Below are 20,752 nucleotides of genomic sequence, written 5' to 3' on the forward strand. Positions count from 1 at the left end.
TTTAAGGCTCTAAAAGATTTGTTAGATAGCTCAAGACTTTTTACCTTCCATAACAATAGCCTACCTAAAATATTCAATAAAATATAAAAGATAACAATAACCACCAAACATATTCACTTGTAATTTAGGTCTGTCAATTTAATGCAACAATAAGATTAATAATTATAATTTTGTACCATTAATAAGTCAAATTAAATTAAAATAAATCTAAATATTTCAATTTCTCAGCCGGGGTATCTCAAAGTTATTGTGTAGAATCATCAGATTGTTCTTAAAGGGGTCATATGATGCTTTTTTTAAAGATCATTATTTTGTGTATTTGGTGTAACAGAATATGTTGACATGCTTTAATGTTCAAAAAACACATTATTTTTCAAATACTGTACATTATTGTAGGTCCTCTATGCCCCGCCTCTCTCAAACATGTAGTTTTCTACAAAGTCCCTCCTTCCGACAAGCGCAGTCTGCTCTGATTGGCCAGCTGACCCAGTGCATTGACCGAACACCGCAAGCACTCGTCGGAAATGTAACGCCCCTTGCCATAATCGCGAGCTTCATCTTTCAAAATAAATGTAAAGACAGCCCGAAAGGGGAACAGAGTCGCGTGACAGACACAGTGATGAAGCTGGTATGTGTGCAGTACACAAGCCACGGTTAAGACAGCTGACTCCACAGTGATGTGACCCTCTCTCTCTCTCTCTCTCTCTCACACACACACACACACACACCTTTGAAAAAGAATATCTCTTTGGTTTTGAGACTTTAGTCTTTGCAACTTCAGGGATCTTATCTATGCACAATCAGCTTGTAACACTCCAAAGAGAAAGCAAAACTTGAAATCGCATCATATGACCCCTTTAAATCTTACCTTAGTATCTGATCCTTATAAACTATGGGTTTGTGTTTCAGGAATCTTTGGTCAGAAGTTGGAAGAGACGGTTCGATATGAACGTCGTTATGGCAACAAGATGGCGCCCATGCTGGTGGAGCAGTGTGTGGACTTCATCCGCCACTGGGGTTTACGAGAAGAAGGGCTCTTCCGTTTGCCCGGACAAGCCAACCTCGTCAAAGAGCTTCAGGATGCTTTCGACTGTGGAGAGAAGCCGTCTTTTGATTGGTACTTGCACTTGCTAAATGCACTTACAGTCTCTGTTATGAATATGAAAGGATTCTGCAAGACTTTAAATCTTCTAAATAATCTCATTCAGATTAGTCCAGATTTTCTGTATTATCTCTCTTGCATTCCTTATCTCTCTCCAGTGTGTTTCTTTGTCTCAGGAACATTCACATTGAGAAATATAAATACAATAGTCATGGAGGATTTGAATGAGGATTTGGTTGTAAATAGGTGGGCTGGGAGCTAAAATGCACGGAATGCTGTAATCTTTCATTCCTCTGCTGAAAAAAACATCTTAGATCTTTCCATGTGCTGGTTTGTTGCTGGTCTCATTTTAACCATCAAGGTCTTTCTGATGAAGCTGTTAACCAAAATGCCGGAGATTCCTGTAGCTCAAACAGTAAAGTGTGACGCTAGCAACACTAAGGTCACGGGTTTGATTGCAAGGGAATGTATATGAACTGATACACTACAATTCAGAAGTTTAGGGTCAAGGATGCATAAATTGATCATATGTGGCAGTAAAGATGCTTAGAAATGTTACAAAAGATTTCTGTTTCAAATAAATGCTGTTCTTTTGAACTTTATATTCATCAAATAATCCTGAAAAGAAATCAATCATAGTTTACACAATATTAAGGCCACATATTAAAAATCTTACAGACTGCAATCTTTGAATGGTAGTGTGTAACTTGAATGCAGTGTAAGTCGCTTTAGATAAACTCTTCTACTAAATGCATAAATGTAAATGACATCTAGCATAGAAGTACCATATACTGCCCAAAATGAGTCCTCATTAAATCCAAGTTTACTCTGGCTTCAGTGACGAATCAAGGCAAAAAGATGCTGTTGACAGCTTTGTTTAGAGCCTATGAAGCTTGTTCGACATACTTTCACTTTATATTAAAACCCATAAGTGTGCCATCTTTTGATAAAAATAGATTTGCTTTCTTCTCAGATGTCTGACATTACAATGAAGCAGAATTTAAACTTGAAATCTTCACCCGATTTTGTTTTTCCAAATTCATGCTTCTCTCTGTGGAGTTTCACAAATGACCCATTTACCATTTAGTAAATATTATCCATAATTCGCATGAAAATGAAAAAATGTTAATTTTAAGCTAATGTCCCTTCACATTACAAATGTAGACGCTGGATACTTTCTCTCTCTGAAAAAGCTTTCTCTGCACTTCCATAATACCAAACGCTGCAGATAACAGCAGCAGATGCTTCCCAGTTTATTTACAGTCTGTTATTTTAGCGATGGCTGTCAGAGCTCCACGATCACGTTGTCGGGAAGAGACACGTCAGGGAAAGCATACTGCATGTTCAACACTGTTCATATTTAGAACTTACTGGTGTCTGAAGCAAGGTGATAATTATAAAGGGTCAATACACAGCATATGCATTTGACGGTTACACTATACACATGCCTGCTATTCCTGTCCAGCCCACCCGGGAAGTGTCAATAAATCCAGCTTGTTACGGGATTGTCACAAGCCCAGGTCTTCTATGGGGCCGTTACCGGACTGATCAGTGACGAGCTAGTGCTTTCTTTGATTTAGTACCAGCTTTCTGTTACTCATCATTAGATCCACTGGGATACTGACACAGGGATGCCCACAATCTGTCATTTAAAGGGTCCTACACTGTTTGTACATACTTTATGCTTCTAGCTTTTCATTCTTTGAGGCATTTATGATTTTTTTTATATTAATATGCCTATTCTTTCCATCTTTCTCTGCAGTAACACAGACGTTCACACCGTGGCATCATTGTTGAAGCTGTATTTAAGAGAGCTGCCTGAGCCGGTCATCCCGTTCTGTAAATACGAAGAGTTTCTGGCCTGCACCAAACTCCTCAGTAAAGACCTGGATGCAGTGAGTTGTCTCTTGTTGAGCATCACATTGCAAGCATACAGTCCTGTTCTATATACTTGTGGCGGTAGCATGTCTTATTACTCAAGGGTGCAGTAGTTTTCTTCAAATGTTTGTGTCATTAATAATGGAAGTTACCATATGTGACTCTGGACCACAAAACCAGTCATAAGGGTAAATTTTTTTTAATTGATATTTATACATCATCTGAAAGCTGAATAAATAAGCTTTTCATTGATGTATGGTTTGTTTAGGACTATATTTGGCCGAGATGCAACTATTTGAAAATCTGGAATCTGAGGGTGCAAAAAAATTTAAATACTGAGAAAATCGCCTTTAAAGTTGTCCAAATGAAGGTCTTAGCAAAGCATATTACTAATCAAAAATTAAGTTTCGTTATATTTACGGTAGGAAATTTACAAAATATCTTCATGGAACATGATCTTTACTTAATATCCTAATGATTTTTGGCATAAAAGAAAAATCAATCATTTTGACCCATACAATGTTTTTTTGGCTATTGCTACAAATATACCCAAGCGACTTAAGACTGGTTTTGTGCTCCAGGGTCACATATATATATATGCTACAATTCAGATGTTTGGGGTGGGTAATTAATAAATTTTTTAATGGTGGTGAAAGAGGATTCTTATGCTCATCAAGCATGCATTTATTTAATCAAAAATGCAGTAAAAACAGTAATATTGTGAAATATTATTACAATTTAAAATATCTATTTTCTATTTGAATATATTTAAAAATGTAATTTATTCCTGTGATGCAAAGCTGAATTTTCAGCATCATTACTCCAGTCTCCGTTGTCACATGATCCTTCAGAAATCATTCTATTATGCTGATTTGCAGCTCAAAAAAAAAAATCGTATTAATATCAATGTTGAAAACAGTTGAGCTGCTTAATATTTTTGTGCAAAAAGTGATTTTTTTTTTTCAGGATACTTTGATTAATAGAACGTTCAAAGGTATAGCATTTATTTGAAGAAGAAATCTTTTTGTAACATTATAATATTGTCACTTTTGATCAATTGAATGTGCCGTTGCTGAATATATAAAGTATTTATTTCTTTCAAATTCAATCCTGATGAACAGATGAACTAAGTTTCTCAAGTTTACATAAAGTTCACTGTTTAAAGAGGGATACTACACTCTTAAAAATAAAGGTGCTTCACGATGCCATAGAAGAACCTTTTTGTCTAAATCAGGATACTTTGATTAATAGAACGTTCAAAGGTATAGCATTTATTTGAAGAAGAAATATTTTTGTAACATTATAATTTTGTCACTTTTGATCAATTGAATGTGCCGTTGCTGAATATATAAAGTATTTATTTCTTTCAAATTCAATCCTGATGAACAGATGAACTAAGTTTCTCAAGTTTACATAAAGTTCACTGTTTAAAGAGGGATACTACACTCTTAAAAATAAAGGTGCTTCACGATGCCATAGAAGAACCTTTTTGTCTAAATGGTTCCATAAAGAACCTTTAACATCTGAAGAACCTTTCTGTTTCACAAAAGGTTCTTTGTGGTGAAAGAAGGTTCTTCAGATTACAAAAAGGTAAGAAAGAGATGGTTCTTTAAAGAACCTTTGACTGAATGGTTCTTTGTGGAACCAAAAATGGTTCTTCTATGGCATCGCTTGAAGAACCTTTTGAAGCACCTTTATTTTTAAGAGTGTAAAATAAAATGAGGCATATTAGGCCTGAACCTAAGGGACTGTAGCTCTGGTTCTGTTGTTGTTTGTCATTTAGTATTTTACAGCACTTGTTTTAACATCCAGATCTTTAACTAAGCTACACCATTCCTAAAGTTAACAGACTGAATAAAAGTAAAGTATGTTGTTTTTTTATGTAATGAGCCTCACTGTAGACTCAAAATATTGTTGAACTTTTTGGCTCCCCTCCTCTTGCTATTTCTTACTTTTTGTTTGAGTTCGGTTCCCACCAGAAGGCTGAGACAATGGCATATGACTCATCTCATTATTCTACTGCAGTCGTCTTTCATCTCACGTACATCAGTTCTTTACTTTCGCTGAGCCTGAGGAAGAACGGGTTGACCCTGAGGAACGGAAACAGCCTCATTCTGACTTTCAAGTTAAACTTTTACCTCGTGTGAAACACCGGTGCGTCCAGCCAGCAGTTTTTTAATCGTTTCAGGATAGAATCAAAGTGCAAGACTATGTCTTGCAACACTGAATTTAATTTACTGCCCCGAGGTTTTGAACGAGATCCGTACCTTTGAGAGTCCCTTGAGTGCGGTACATGCAAAGAATCGTGGTACCATGTCAAATGAAGCAGGAGGCTTTACTAGATCCATTTGTTTTTGAGAAATAGCTTTCTCATGTGGTGTAGCAAAGTCATTTTCATCAGAGAGAGCCTGCAGGGAAAAGACATATCGACCATGATAAAAACAGATCTGGAATAGAGCGCATCATTAAATCTAGACCGTCATCAATTGTTAAACTCACTGACCCATGCCTAGACGAATAGCGTAGTAATAACTAAATAAATTGCAATATGAATATTTAAAGTCAATTTGGAAAAGTTCAACAGACTTTTAAAAGCAATGGGACAGGATTAATTGTCTTTTGATTCGATACGTCTTTTAATCATGTATATTAGTCCAGATCATTTCAAACTGAATTACTATAATCAGTTTAAACAAATGCATACATTTGTATTTCTTTTTATCCTAGATGTGTATTTAGTTGATTTTTTTTTTTATCTCTTTCTATGCAGGGAATGAAGGAATTAAGAAGGCAAGTAGAAGGTCTACCTACGGTAAACTACAATCTGCTTAAATACATATGCAAGTAGGTGATTTTGTATTCTATTCCATTCAGTTGTGGCTTATCACGTTCTGTGCAGTATTGGTGGGATTTGTTCAGTGACTCAGGTTACAGTGAGTCACTGAGTCAATTAACTCAATTGATTCATTCAAAAACCCTGATGCAATCAGGAACAAAGAAAGTGACTGTCTTTGAGGGAGTCACTGAGTCAATTCACTCAGTTGATTCATTCAAAAACACTGATGCATTCAGGAACGAAATAAGCGACTGTCTGTAAGTGAGTCCCTGAATCAATCCATTCAATCAATTCATTCAAAAACACTGATTCATTTGGGAATGAAAAACGTGACTGTCTTTGAGTGAGTCATTGAGTCTGTTCACTCAGTCGATTCATTCTGATGAATTCAGGAATGAAATAAGTGGCTTTCTTTGAAAAAAAAACTTGCTTGTGATCTTATGTTAAATTACTTTTGTGTTATTTTAATAGCATAATATTAATTTTACAGTTTTGACAACTCACGTTTTTTGCAAAGGTCTCATGTTTCTCATTCATTTGTTGTGAATTTTGTTGTTTGCAACGATCAAGTACCATTTATAAATAAATAAATAGGCCCACCACTTGATTTTCAATTACTATTACATTTTTTCTCTACACATTCAACTTTGTACATACAGTTTCAGAAATCTCAGTTGTAAGGTTGACCCTTCTTTCTTGTCCAGATTTTTGGATGAAGTTCAGTCCTACTCAGGTGTGAATAAAATGAGTGTACAGAACCTGGCTACAGTCTTTGGGCCAAATATTCTGAGGCCAAAGTTTGAGGACCCAGTGACTATAATGGAAGGTAGGTCTTGTCCATATCTCTGACTCCAGAAATCTTTGAATCATGATTATTTTCAGTGTTTGAGTGATCTGTTGGTCGTGTGCAGGCACAGTACTGGTCCAGCAGCTGATGGCCGTTCTGATTGGTCAGCATGATGTTCTTTTCCCACCTGATGAGGACCATACTAGCACCCTGGAACTGGTTAATAATAACAATAATGAGACGCAGAAACGGCCTACGAATGGCCAGCTACAAAACAAAGAGAACAATAACACCAGTGGTGTGCGACAGTGCACTTGGGACGCACCCGAATCACCCAGCCGGGCTCCTCTGGACAACGGCTCTCCCCGTTCGGGCAGCCCACGTAATAGTTTTACAGGACAGCATTTCGAGGTGGCCCGCAGTCCGCCACTAGCAGTGAAAAAGAACCCAGCGTTTAGCAAAGGGAGCGGGATTGTCACCAACGGATCGTTCAGCTCGTCATCCCCAGTTGACGCCAATCTGGAGAAAAGTCAGGCTCTTCCAAACATGGGAACCCTTCATGCCCGTCGGACGAGTGCGATAAAAGGCTCGGGCACCAAAATGGGTGTCCAGAATGGCATCGTTCGGATGGGCGTATCCAGCACGGACGTGACGAATGGGACTCTAAATGGACGGAATGGACTCTGGGTGCCCAACGGTCATGTCACGATGCGCGAGGCTAAAAGTCGAGACGCCGAGCACCAGCAGAACCGCCTGTCCACGTACGACAACGTCCACATACATCAACAGCAGACCACACAGCTCAGTCTGAGCAGCAGCTGTGAGGACAAACAGAGCGTGGATAGCGCCACATGGTCCACCTCGTCTTGCGAGATCTCCCTACCCAGAAACTCGACTTCTTGCCGCTCCTCCACAACCACGTGCCCAGAGCAGGACTTCTTTGGCAACAACTTTGAGGATCCTTTGTTGGATGGGCCAGTACAGGAGGACAACGGACCGGTGGTGGATGATAGGGAGCAGCGGACCAGTAACGGAGGAGGCCCGGGAAGCAGAGGAAACAGCAGCAGCGATAACAGCGAAACGTTTGCCGTCACAATTGGACCGACCAATCACAGTGCACTGCATAGCCTGGTTGCCAGTCTCAAACAGGAAATGCTCAAGCAGAAGAATGAATACGAGGCCAGGATTAAGAGGTAAGAGTCATGTTCAACCAAAAAGTAAACTTTTCAGAGCACACAAACTAATTATGTTTATTCACCGTTTTAGTGACATTAAAAATTAGTAAAAAATAAAACATGAAAATCTCATGTCAGTTTTCGCCCTGATTGTTTGCTACCCGCATTCCTTCCCACAACAAATCAGTTTGCATTTACTGTATGTAATTTATAGGGAAATGAAAGGAGAAAAATACCAACAAGATAAATAAATAAATGAAACAAAAACAAACAAAGAAATAATTGACATGAACACACACTCAGTATGGTATAAATATGAGATGTGGCAAACATTTGAGTATTGTTCTGTCTTCCCTGTTGCTTTTTTGGATAATTTATCGCTGCAAAAATTTTAATTTTTCACCAATTTTTTCATCAATTTTCTTCATCAGCAATAAAATAATTAACCTAGCAATGTAAAGAGGTTTTTGTTTAAAACAAGAAAAGAAAAAAATAAATGTTAAAATAAATAAAACAATTTAATAAATAAAAAATGTAATTACAAAAAATAATATAAATATATATTTGATTATTTATTTATTTGTTTTTTAATAAAATGAACAAAATATTTTTTACTTATTTTAATAAAATTACAAATATTTACTTATTTTTAATGTAATGAAGAGAATATTTAGTTATGTTTAATAAAATGGGGAAAAATACTTTTGAATAAAATAAAATAAAATAAAAATGACTTATTTTTATTAAACTGAAAAAAATACTTTTAATAAAATAAAAAATATTTACTTATTTTAAATAAATGAAAAACCAGACCAGAAGTTTTTCTGTGATTAAATGTCTGAATTTCTCTGTTCCTCAAAATGATCGTACGACTTTATAAAATATTGCAAGATTTATAGTGTTTGTTGTTTTTTTTATTTTTATGTATTTATTTATTTTTGGTGCTCCACGATAGAATTAACTTTTACCTAAATCACCCTTTAAGTGTCTCATTAAACTATCATATTTCATCAACTATCACAGTATTAAAAGGTGTATTTACCCAACTTTTCCCATCTTCCCTATAGTCTGGAACTTCGGAATCTAGAGTTGGAGACGGTGATGGCAAATTTACACGAAGAGCTTGACCAGGAGAAGAAGAAATACACCATGGTGGAGATTAAGCTGAGAAACGCAGAGCGAGCCAAGGACGATGCGGAAAAGAGAAACGAGATGTTGCAGAAAGAGATGGAGCAGTTCTTTTCCACCTTCGGAGACCTGACCGCAGACCCGCGACGGCCCGACAGAGCCAACACCATCTGGATCCAGTGAGCCGTTAACAGTCTACCATTAACATTTCTCAATGACCAGTCGTGTTAACATTGTATAGGCTTGTGTTCAGACAGAACGTGACTAAATCAACCTTCACGGCATCTTTGCACGTTTGGTGCAAAGGTTCGACACGGCTGAGCGAAGCCCATTGAGCCAAAATTTTCAGAACTGAATGTGGACCAGTTGTTGGATTGAACCAGTTGGATCATTAAAAGGGGTGATGGGACGATGCAGCTTGGATGTTAAGGTGAGATGATTGTCAAACCGAAAAGAAGGTGATTCTGACTCTAAATAATGACCTGAGAGTGAATGGTAAGAGGAACTCTTGATGATTGTGGTTGAATGTGACAGAGTGAATTAATTACACGAATGAGCATTGAGGTTTAGATGATTGGAAACTCCTGAAGGATGACAGAAGCACGAATGTCACTCGTATTTCTTCTTGTGATCCAACCAAATGTGTCCTTGAGCTGTCATGTATCCTCTTGTGTATATAAAGTAATATTCCACAACGAAAAACAAATGTCTGTATAAATGCAAATTAATGTTTAATGTACGTACTGATATTTAAACTGAGAATTGTCAATGTGTTATGTATACATTTTATATCAAGGCTTTTCCTTGCACTTAAAGCATATGAGTTGCTATGTTGTTTTTCAGTATGGTACGATATGAGATGTGGCAAATTTTTCAATATCAGTCTTCCCTGTTGCTTTTTTGCATAATTTATCACTGTTCATCAGTATTAAAAATAATATTTTTTTAGCATAAATCTAACAGCTTAGGGCGGGTTTTGCTTAAAAATACTGATATTTAAACTGAGAATTGTCAATGTGTTACGTATACATTTTATATCAAGGCTTTTCCTTGCACTTAAAGCATATGAGTTGCTATGTTGTTTTTCAGTATGGTACGATATGAGATGTGGCAAATTTTTCAATATCAGTCTTCCCTGTTGCTTTTTTGCATAATTTATCACTGTTCATCAGTATTAAAAATAATATTTTTTTAGCATAAATCTAACAGCTTAGGGCGGGTTTTGCTTAAAACAATAAAAAGAAAAAATTGGTCAATGGGGTAAATATATATATATACTGTATATATATAAACTCTCTAAAAGGTTTTTTTTTTTCATATTATGACTCAAATTTAAGGTGTTTTTAGTAAGGAAAAAGACCAAAATATTGATGGAGAATCTGATTTTTTTGCAGTGCCACAGCGTTCCCCACATGACCAAAACCAAGTAGACAAGGAGACCTATACATACTTGTGAAAACAGGGCAAACGCTCAGCCTGTCTTTGTCATTTGTGCATGTCGCACATCATTTGCTTTCAGTGGTGCTAAACAGGAGGAAGTCTGTTAAAATGAAGACTTGAGATGGGGTTTGTTCATCTCTCGGATCATGTGGGGTCATTTGCCTTGTCGCAGCTGTTCATGCTTCTACTGTAGCTTGATGCATTCAGTGAAATGCAAGGAAATTAAATTATGTGACCTCAATTAAACTTACATTTTCTTGTGTCATTGTATCAGTCGCTCGACTCGGCCACACATGAAATCTGTGGGTGGTCTGATATCTCTACAACTACAAAATGAACATTAATAAGATAACAGCCTCCCAAACAAATTCTGGACATTGTCCATTAACTAAAGTCAATGTCCTAAAAAAACTGTTTGTGATTTAAAGCTGTGTCCAATAGTTAAAAATGCACCAAAACACACAGCATGATGCAAAATGCAACAAAATCATGGGAATATTGGCCCATTCTGTATCTGGGTGGGCTTTCATATGCTTTTCTCACTGTAATGCATTTGTGCATGTATGTGCAGGTGTGGATGTTCATTTAGGAACATTTCCCAACATTGTGTTGCAATCTCTCACTAAAAGTTGCAAGAATAAATTGGAGCATCATTTCCAAACCTGCATGACCCGCAGAACTCAAAAAAGTAAAGCATGATAAAAGTGTTAAATTTGACTATATTCCAAGTCATTTTTCACAAATTAACACTTCCTCTGCCACAGCTATCAAATCTCATTTGCTTTGCACATAGTCACAAAACACAAGCACCAATGACAAGTGCAGCTGTAATATCTTTCTAAAGGGTTTTTACTGTTGCACAAAAAAAAAAATATATATATATATATATATATATATATATATTTTAGATTTATATTCTAAGTATTTTGTTTTTTTTCTATTTTAAAATTTCTATTTAGCTTTATTTTTATTTCAGTTTTAGCAATTTAAGTATTTGTACATAGGAAACATTGTAATTTTTCATCTAATATTTATGAAATATTATTTCAGTTTAAAATAACTGTTTTATATTAAATTTAATTGATTCCTGTGATGGCAAAGGTGAATTTTTATCAGCATTTTTAAAGTCCAGTCTTCAGTGTCACATGATCCATCTGAAATCATGGTAATTTTTTTTTAATTTACCACAACTATTTTTTATGTTTTTAGTTAATGATAGCAACACAGCTTTGGAATGGCATGAGGCTGATTAAATGAGAATTTTAATTTTTTGGTGTTCTTATGAACTAATCCTTTAACTTTGCCATAGACCTCTAGTGCTGCCCCGGTGCACTCTGGGAATTAACATTCTTCTCATCTCACCCAGTATAATGGTGTGTTCGGACTTAAAGCTCCGTCTAGTGTATTTCAGACTGAACCTATTAGAAGAGCCATCGGGGGGCCTGCGCTCTCCATCCCACAACAGTCTGGCTCACACTCCGCACCTTTCTTCACTGAATAATAGGCTTAAAGCAGCCGGACAAAGTAAACGCAGCCTGCAAATTCCTTTCTGAGCTACCGATGACAGAAACGAGCAGGATCCAGGAATATTTTCACGCCAAGCTTGAGCTGAAGAATACAAACCTCTGGAAGCTGGAGAGAAGCACAGATAATAGAGTGCTTCTTATGCAGGATCGTCTTTTGTTGGCGATTTGGGTTTTGCTCCATTTTATAGAACTAAACCAAATGAGATGGAAGACCACTGTAGGCAGCAGAGCTATGAAGATGATAAATACACTCGAGAGTGTGTGTGAGAGAGTTGAATATAATAAGAACTGTACACTGGTCCTAATAGCTACTCAGTCACGTAACCACTATAATGTCTGAAAATATCAAACCAAGGTGCTTCTGCAAACAAATGCGGAGTTGTTCTCAAAACCAATTTTTGCAGTTACTTTTAATCACCTGAGTGTCAAAGTAATTATAGTGGATTCAACTCAAGTTCACACAGGTGCTCAAGCAGAATGGGTTTATCATTCAAAATCTTTTTAAACCTTTTGAAATGTTTAGCTTGAAACCTTTCCACTCTTTTTTCCAATCATTTTCTAATACACGAGAAGGATTTAAATAATAAACTCAGTGATGAATCATTCAGAATGATTTGTGAACCAGTCTGTCTCATTGAAAGGTTGAACTCGAAAGGACAATTTGCTCTTGAATTGTACATCATGGCTTCCATTAGTTTTTACTCTACACAACAGCAACTTCTGTCTTCAACAAATTGTATGTCATGTCAAAATAAATAAACCCACCAACTTTAATTTAACTTATCTGGGAAATTTGGACTTCTCACATTTCACCCTCACAAACAAATACAACTTCTCATGAAACTAGGAAAGCTAAGCTTGTGCCATATTAAAATGTTTGGCTCAGAAGGCAAGTAGTAATAGTATTAGAGTATTAATAAAGTCAAATATCATAGTCAAGTATCCCTGTGTGTTGAAGGATTAATCCACATTCAGGAGTTTGCTCAGCTGTGGACTCTTAAAGTGCAGGTTTGCGAAGGGCCGAAAGCACAGACCTCAAAAATAAAACCTAAAAGCAGCTCTCCTTCGAAATCTGGCATTCTCAGAAAACAAAAATCACACACACAAAAAAAAAAACCAAGATGAAACTTTCTCTCCCTCTTTGCTTTGAATTGAAAGAAAACCCCTTTCTCAACACATAATCTTGCCTATCAAACACAGTCCTTCAAGAACTAGTTCTCGCTTACACACACAAGAAAACCTTTCTCTTTGATTAAATGGCTCCAAACTGAGGGTTTATAAACGCTTCTCTGTAACCTGCATCACCTGTCTTCTCTAATTAGCCAAACTCACATCAATTAGCCCATTAACGATTGTACCCAAACAACTTCAAAAGAGGAAAACAGAGACACAAGATGACACGTCTTCAAAAACAGAGAAAAACAAATATATGTTTAACTGAGGCCTGTTTCATAAAACAAGTTTACCAAATAAGCCAGGCTTATTTCAGTTAGTCTGACTTATTTTGAACCAAATCAACTGACAATAAGTCAAGACTAACTGAAATAAACCTGGCTTATTTGGTAAACTTGTTTTATGAAACAGGCCCCTGAACAACTTAATTAAGGTTTTTCTAAGAAAAAACTAAATATCAGTGTTCAGGTCATCTGGCGTAGGAACTGTGCAAGCTTGAGAAATTCTAAGAAAGACTCCATAGGTGATCAGCTGTGATTAAAACGGCCAAGAATTCCCTATCTTTCATATTTGTGTCTGTATTATAAATCTATGCTAATTATGAATCATTTAAGCATATTTTTAGTTAATTTATTAGTTGACATTAAATACCAGGAAATTTGGGGTCATGTGGCATGAATATGCTACGGTATACTGAAATATGAATTTAAGCAGCATCTTGCTGTTAATGCAATTATTGTGCATGCCGTGCTTATGACCTTATATTAATTGAGAATCTATATGAATATTCATACTTTTTTAAAGTTAATTTGTAACACCATATGCACATTTAAATTGAACTTCTGATGTCAAAAAGGTCATTTAAAATACCACATAGAAACCAGTTACAGTGCCGAAGATATACACTTTCCCTTGTCACATTCATATACATTTTAATATGAAGTAGACATGTTGTCAACAATATATATATATATATATATATATATATACCAGTCACCCACATGTCTAGGTCTTGAAATTCATTAATACTTAAGGCATGCAAATTCAAGAAAAGATGACATTTAATTTCAAGGTCAAAGGAGTTTATTTTCAGTCACATATAGATATATATATTACATACACAGTACCTTTAAAATATTGGGTGCTAACAGCAAGCCATAGTGCTGTTTAAATCTTTAATTTTTATTTTCATTTTTTACCCAACCATCTCATCTTATCTTGCATTTGTAGAATAATTTGATTTGAACAACAGCCTGGAGCAGGAGGTGTGAAAATGACGTTAGATATCAAACCGCACTGCGTAAAGAACCACAGTCTCCATCTGAAACCCTCAACAGAATGGCTCACTGACAGCACAGAAAGAGAGAGATGGAGAAAGAGGCTTAAAAATACCGTCCGTGTCCAAATGAAACCATAAAGACTTGATTGAGTTAAACATCACCATGAGACTCGTCACATTAACTAGCACACGACGTGAAATCATGATTACAAAAACGATCCATCATTCATCCACACTTTAAGAGTCGTGATATTGCATTCCTGTGATTTCTGAAGCTTAGAAAGAAGGAACAAAAGGAAACAAAAAATGACAGGAAACAGGAAGGAATGACAAATGAAAAAGAAGGGAAGAGGAAGGAAGAAAGGAATGGAAACAGGAAGAACAAAAGGAAACAACACAAAAAGCACGAAAGAAGGAAAGGAAACAGGAAGGAAAACAATAATAAAGACAGAGGGAAGGAAGGAATGATAAAAGGAAAAAATAAATATGGAAAGTGAAGGGAGGAAAGGGAAAAAGGAACAGAAACAGGAAAGGAAACCTAAAGCAACAAAGAAGGAAAGAAAAGTAAGAAAGAAGGGAAGGAAGAGAAAGAAGATGGAACAGAAGGAAGGAAATAAAGGAAGAAGGAAAGTGAAAAGAAGGATGGAAAGGAAACAAAGAGGAATAAAGATGGTAAAGGGAGGAAAAGGAGAAAGAAGAAGAAGGAAGGAACTAAGAAAGGAAGAAACAAAGGAAAAGGAAAAAATAAGAAGAAGAAGAGGAGGAAGGAAAGAAAGAAAACAAGAATAGAAGGGCAGAAAAGGAACAAAAAGTAAGTGAAGGAAGAAAAGGAAACAAGAAGGAACTGAGGAAGTAAAATGGAAAATGTAATAAAATGGAAAGAAAGAAGGAAAATCAAAGTGAAACGAGTTCATAGTAAAGAATGATGTGCTCTGTATTGCTCTGAGTGTTTCCTGTGATTGCAACGACACTTTGATTTATCAGCGGTACGCTGTTGTGCAGTTTGTTTGGATGGAAGTATGTACGTCATACTAAAATATAACATTAAATACACTCATTTCAAACATGACAGATGTGTTTACTGGGAGCTGCTGGACTGTTTCATCTAGTGAACATGCATTTATTTATGAACATACAAGACTGGATAATGAACGGTTTTAATCAAAACCTTCAAAAGAAAACAACAACAACCTGGGAATATTTGACAATTCCGTTCTCTAACAGTGAACGTTTCTCACAAGGCCACCATCTCGACCAATCAGTTTGCGTTTCAATGATGACATCATAATAGCACATTAAGTTACATTATTTCCAATCTTTTGTTTCCTGCTCACAAACTGCACTCCCACTTTCACAAGACACAGTCAAACTCAACAATGCAGAACATATTGCAACGCTCAGCTTTAACACTCAGTACTTTACCCACAATGCCAAAGCAGTGGCATCCCATGTACAGTAGATCACTGTTCTGCGTTGGGTCGCAGGTTTATAATGGAGGCTGGTTTCAGAAGCAGCATTATAACAGTGTTACAAAGTGCAAACGTTCAGTGTTGACACCTACATTGCCATTCCAAAATCAATCCCAATATTTGTTAGTTGAAGCACCATGGGAGAAATACACACTCCTGGGCTGAGTTAATATATCAAGTCAATGCTTTGAGCCTCATTTCATAACTGGTTTAAATGATGCAAAGTTTCAAAACAAGTGATTGAGATGATGTGTGACCCGACAGATACAAGGGCCCTTTCGTTGAAAATTAACCTGTATAAAATGCAAGATGGCACACCACATTGTTGTCCGTCTATTCTAAAATGAAACAAATTGGATACACAACGCAACGTTTTACATTTAATATTGAATTCTAACAAGTGAATTACAAAAGCTACTGTATGTACGTGTCCACCCTGTTGTAAAATCATCAGCAGCCATATTGAAGTAGTTTGCAGAGACTGGAGACCTCCCAGAACCCCTCTCTGTCCTCTGGAGATGATATGTATAACTGTGGGAAATTGTGATGACGATTGTTATGGTGAAAATGTCTGATTAGGCTGGGAAACTTCTGCTAATGTTCATGCAATTAAAACGGGTCTTTAAATGGCTTCTGATATCAAAGTTCTGAGTTTTGTTTTGTTTTTGAACGTAATTAAGCAGCACCTGAATGAGATCATATTCAGTTCTCAGTGTCTAACAGAAGGCTAGAATATGTAATCATGCTTACAAGGGTCAATATATGATGTCAGAGGTGATAAATGTGTGCAAAAAATTCAATCATGTTTGATTAGTGTTAACATGAAAACAAAAGCATAATCTGAGCACATTTCTGCATGTGCTTAAAGGAACAGTTCACCCCAAAAATGAAATGTTGCTGAAAATTTCAGTCCTCTATCCATAATACTGCTTTCTACAGTAAAAAAGTCTTCTCATTTGAATCAGGAGAGAAATATGCAGAGATCAAGCACCTTTTACATGCGATAACAGTTCAAAATTGCTAGTTAGAGGACAACAGGGGCTGACGTTTTCACAGGATGAAGCATTTTTATGGATTATGGAGTCATATTTAGGCCAGAAGCAACAGTTAAAAGTTAAAACATGTTAATAATTGATTTGTTTATTACAAATACGCAGCTTTTTATACCATAAGATGTTAATTGATGGACTGGAGTGGTGTGGATTACTTGTGGATTATTGTGATGTTTTTATCAGCTGTTTGCACTCTCATTCTGACGGCACCCATTCACTGCAGAGGATCCATTGGTGAGCTACATTTCTCCAAATCTGTTCTGATGAAGAAACAAACTCATTTTCATCTAGGATGGCTTGAGGGTAAGTACATTTTGAACAAATTTCCATTTCTAGGTGAACTATTCCTTTCAGCTGAATCAGATAAACATTAACATGCAATGCTATATAATGTGTACCCGAAAAATGCAAATGATTGAAATAATAATGAAAGGATTTTATTGACAAAAGAGTGTTTCTGGGTGAGAATGAGTTATAAAATGAGAGCTCTGTTACATAAACAAACCAAATAAAAATCATGTGTATTTCATCCCTTTATTAAAATGTTTAGTACACGGATTAAATCGGACAAATACAGGTACAAAACAAAACCGTACAACTTAAATATTATATCTTTTCAATTTACTGTATGCTGCATACTGTTTATTCAATGAAGCTAATCTTTACCTAATACTAAAAACATCAGCCATGTGTGTTTGAAAGACTACATTACTTGTCTTTTTAAAAATGTAACAATTAAATGTGAAGAGGGGGGTTACATCGCAACAGTGGCTCCAAAACATATTTGACAAACACTTGGATCTAAAAGCCGGATCTCTACACTAGTAAATCTACATGAATAGGGGATTGTGGGATTTGGTAAACAGACCTGACACATCCGACACAACCTGGAACACCTCTATCAAGAGTCGTCGCGTTACTATATTCATGTTTTCAAGGAGGAAACTGCATTATTTCAAAGGCACTTCCCAGATCTGACAATAAATATGTTTAATAAATAAACTCCAGCTTAAATTTAGGTAGTAAGCACATTGATTCCCTTCGGACAGCACACAAATATGAGTTCCGAGATGAGATTTAGTTTGCGAGGAACAAAAGGTGAAGATGAGGTGCATGCGCTCGACCTGCATTCGTTTTAGTTACACACACCTTTCAAGGGTGACGGTACAGCATGCAAGGCTGTCGCAGAGAGTCGGAGTTTCACAAACACAAAAAGCAGGGCTGCTGAAAGTCAAAAAATGACAGAGACAGTGCGTGTACCCCTCAATGGCTTCCTGTTAAGCAGCCTCACTTCCTGTCAAGCGTCTGAAACGCCCACTTTCACCCTTAAATGTAATATAAACACAGTTCTCTATATTTGTATATGTATAATTAGCTTAATTACTTTTTTTCTCTGACCATGCAAGACTACGGGCAAAGGGAAACGAGTGATTATCTGTGATGTGGCAAGGTGTGCAAATACTCCCTCTACTGGCCATCAGTCCCACTCTGAAAACGCCTCACAACTGTACACAATTACATATATACAAAAGATAGGGGGCGCCATTGTACATGTTATTTGACCCTATAGGAGAAATCGCACACAGACACACCGGCCCGTCCAAAAACATCCGCACAGGCAAAAGACCATCACAGAAAACAAGGGTTGATCGGTGCTCATTAAAATAAAAGCCCACCCTGCCACATCAAGTGACGCACATAAAATCGCAAGGTGTTAGATATCAGCCAGTCAATATACACTTTACATAGATGCCCAAATTTATTGCTTTTTTTTATTATAATTTTTTTTGGATGCCATATGAGGGGGATTCAAAGCAAAGCAACTAGTGAAGATTCATAACTATACATATTCAGACGTTTCTTTGAATGAAAATGCACACTTTGTTGTCATTTGCGCGTGATACATTATTTTATACGTATATATATTAATTCATTTTTTTATTACATGTTTTAGAGGTTTGTGGATTTCTCATTCGGGTTCGCGGGTGCCGTTCACCTTCTGAAGAACATGGGGTTGCGCAGGCAGGCGGTTAGTCACCTGCAGCACCCCAGTGGTCCGGCGGAGGTCTCCAGGCTGCTGTCGGTATCAGAGGCCAAGGTCTGGTCGGTGGACATGGAGGAGATGTCGTTGACAGAGGAGGAGGGGGGGAGGCTGTCGCTGCTGTTCACGGCTGCACCTGCGCTAAGGGAAGTAACGGGGAAAAACGGTTACAACGAAAAAAAGAAGCGCAGCCACAGCGCCATCTACAGGGCAAAGAGATACTTCAAGCAGATGTTCAAATACCAAAAGTACAATAACGATAAAATGTGTACAAATATCCCACAGGGATGAAAGTGGGTTGTTTAAGGGTGGAGTCCATGCACTGGGTTTGGTTCGGAGGTGATATTGTAGGATGTTGAGATGTTTGTTTATACAGATAGCAACATATCATGCTATCCTGAACCCTAAGAACACAATGTGAATAAACTACTTTTACTAGGGATGCACGATATCGGATTTTTGCCGATATGCCGATATTTTTCAACTCATTTTGGCCGATAGCCGATGCCGATATATTTCCTTTTGTTTGGAAACAACACCAAGTCTCTCCTGTGTGGAAATTATAAGCAAATTATTTTTCATTTTGGTTAGTTAGTTTGGTAGTTAATTACTAACTTATTTGTTAGAATTAAATAAACAACAATGAAGTTCTTTTATAAAAACAGTACATTGATGCTTTGAAAATAACTATAAATAAACTATATATTAATTGCTGCATTTTTTCCCAGAAAGATGCAGTAGTAACCTTAACATTTTATTTTAAGATTTAACATTTGTAGATGGTCTAAAGCAAAAGAGTTGTAAAAATTCGAAATATCTTTTAGAGCTCATAATTTGTTTAAAAAATATAAAATATTACACATTAATGAATATATCAGTATATATAAAATTATTTAATTTACAAGTGTCATGTCTGTGATTTTTATTTATTTATGTAAACTATAGCTTCTGCTCAAAAGAAAGAGTTGTAAAAATTCTAAATATCTTTTAGAGCTCATAATTTGTTTAAAAAATATAAAATATTACACATTAATGAATATATCAGTATATATAAAATTATTTAATTTACAAGTGTCATGTCTGTGATTTTTATTTATTTATGTAAACTATAGCTTCTGACCTTTAAATCAAAACATACTCATGATTTTATGACATCAATTACTGCTTTAATTAATCAGAAACAGTCTAAATGTTATTTGTCTATTTTACTTAACTTTTATTAAAAGTAGGCCAACAGCGCCCCCTACGGAATTAAAACTCCTTCCCGAACGGGCGTTAGGTAATAGCTGCATGTGCTATTACTGTTTACTCTATCATACACCGAAAGCCTCATTCTGTACGTGCATTCTCAGTTTAAATGCAGCAATCTAAAAAAGTGAATCTAATCACCATTCAGGCAAAACTTTGCTTCAAGAATGAGCCACACTGCTGACGTGATCTAATCGCTAGCATACCCATGAGCACATGTGAGTTAATGTATTCCTCTTATCGGCAAGACATAACGGCATAGTTTTTCATATCGGGCCGATGCCGATATTTACATTTTAAAGCCATTATCGGCCGATTCCGATATTGGTCCGATAATATCGTGCATCCCTAATTTTTACTAGATATTTTTTTCTGAATAAAAAGTGCATGAATATGCAAAATGTAATGTATTACAACATATTTATATAATATTTATAAAAGTATATATATGGATGTGTGTACAATATTATGTTGAGATAATATTATTAATATAATAAAAATAGATTATATTAATATTAAGATTATATATTTAATACAGAATATATATATATATATATATATATATATATATATATATATATATATATATATATATATATATATATATATATATATATA

General features: G+C 36.0%; 2 protein-coding genes across 3 annotated transcripts in view; one reads left to right on the top strand and one right to left on the bottom strand.

The window, feature by feature from the left end:
- arhgap24 (Rho GTPase activating protein 24) overlaps nt 1-9,847 on the top strand; it is a 121,728-nt gene extending 111,881 nt beyond the window's left edge. The window contains exons 5-10 of one of the 2 annotated variants that reach the window (XM_016271235.1): nt 910-1,117; nt 2,865-2,997; nt 5,751-5,824; nt 6,521-6,642; nt 6,728-7,796; nt 8,846-9,847. In XM_016271235.1, coding sequence (XP_016126721.1) covers nt 910-1,117; nt 2,865-2,997; nt 5,751-5,824; nt 6,521-6,642; nt 6,728-7,796; nt 8,846-9,089 — 1,850 coding nt within the window. In that variant the 3' untranslated portion in view covers nt 9,090-9,847. The remainder of the gene's footprint in view (nt 1-909; nt 1,118-2,864; nt 2,998-5,750; nt 5,825-6,520; nt 6,643-6,727; nt 7,797-8,845) is intronic. The other variant, XM_016271236.1, reaches the window with a different exon arrangement.
- Nucleotides 9,848-17,365: 7,518 nt separating this feature from the next.
- The window catches only part of LOC107584639 (mitogen-activated protein kinase 10-like), a 68,711-nt gene continuing 65,324 nt past the window's right edge, over nt 17,366-20,752 (bottom strand). The window contains exon 15 of the mRNA XM_016271349.1: nt 17,366-19,022. Within this exon, the coding sequence (XP_016126835.1) occupies nt 18,880-19,022 (143 nt within the window). The 3' untranslated portion in view covers nt 17,366-18,879. The remainder of the gene's footprint in view (nt 19,023-20,752) is intronic.

This window comes from Sinocyclocheilus grahami, unplaced genomic scaffold (genome assembly GCF_001515645.1).
Source record: "Sinocyclocheilus grahami isolate Dianchi unplaced genomic scaffold, SAMN03320097.WGS_v1.1 scaffold61.1, whole genome shotgun sequence".
Lineage (NCBI taxonomy): Eukaryota > Metazoa > Chordata > Actinopteri > Cypriniformes > Cyprinidae > Sinocyclocheilus > Sinocyclocheilus grahami.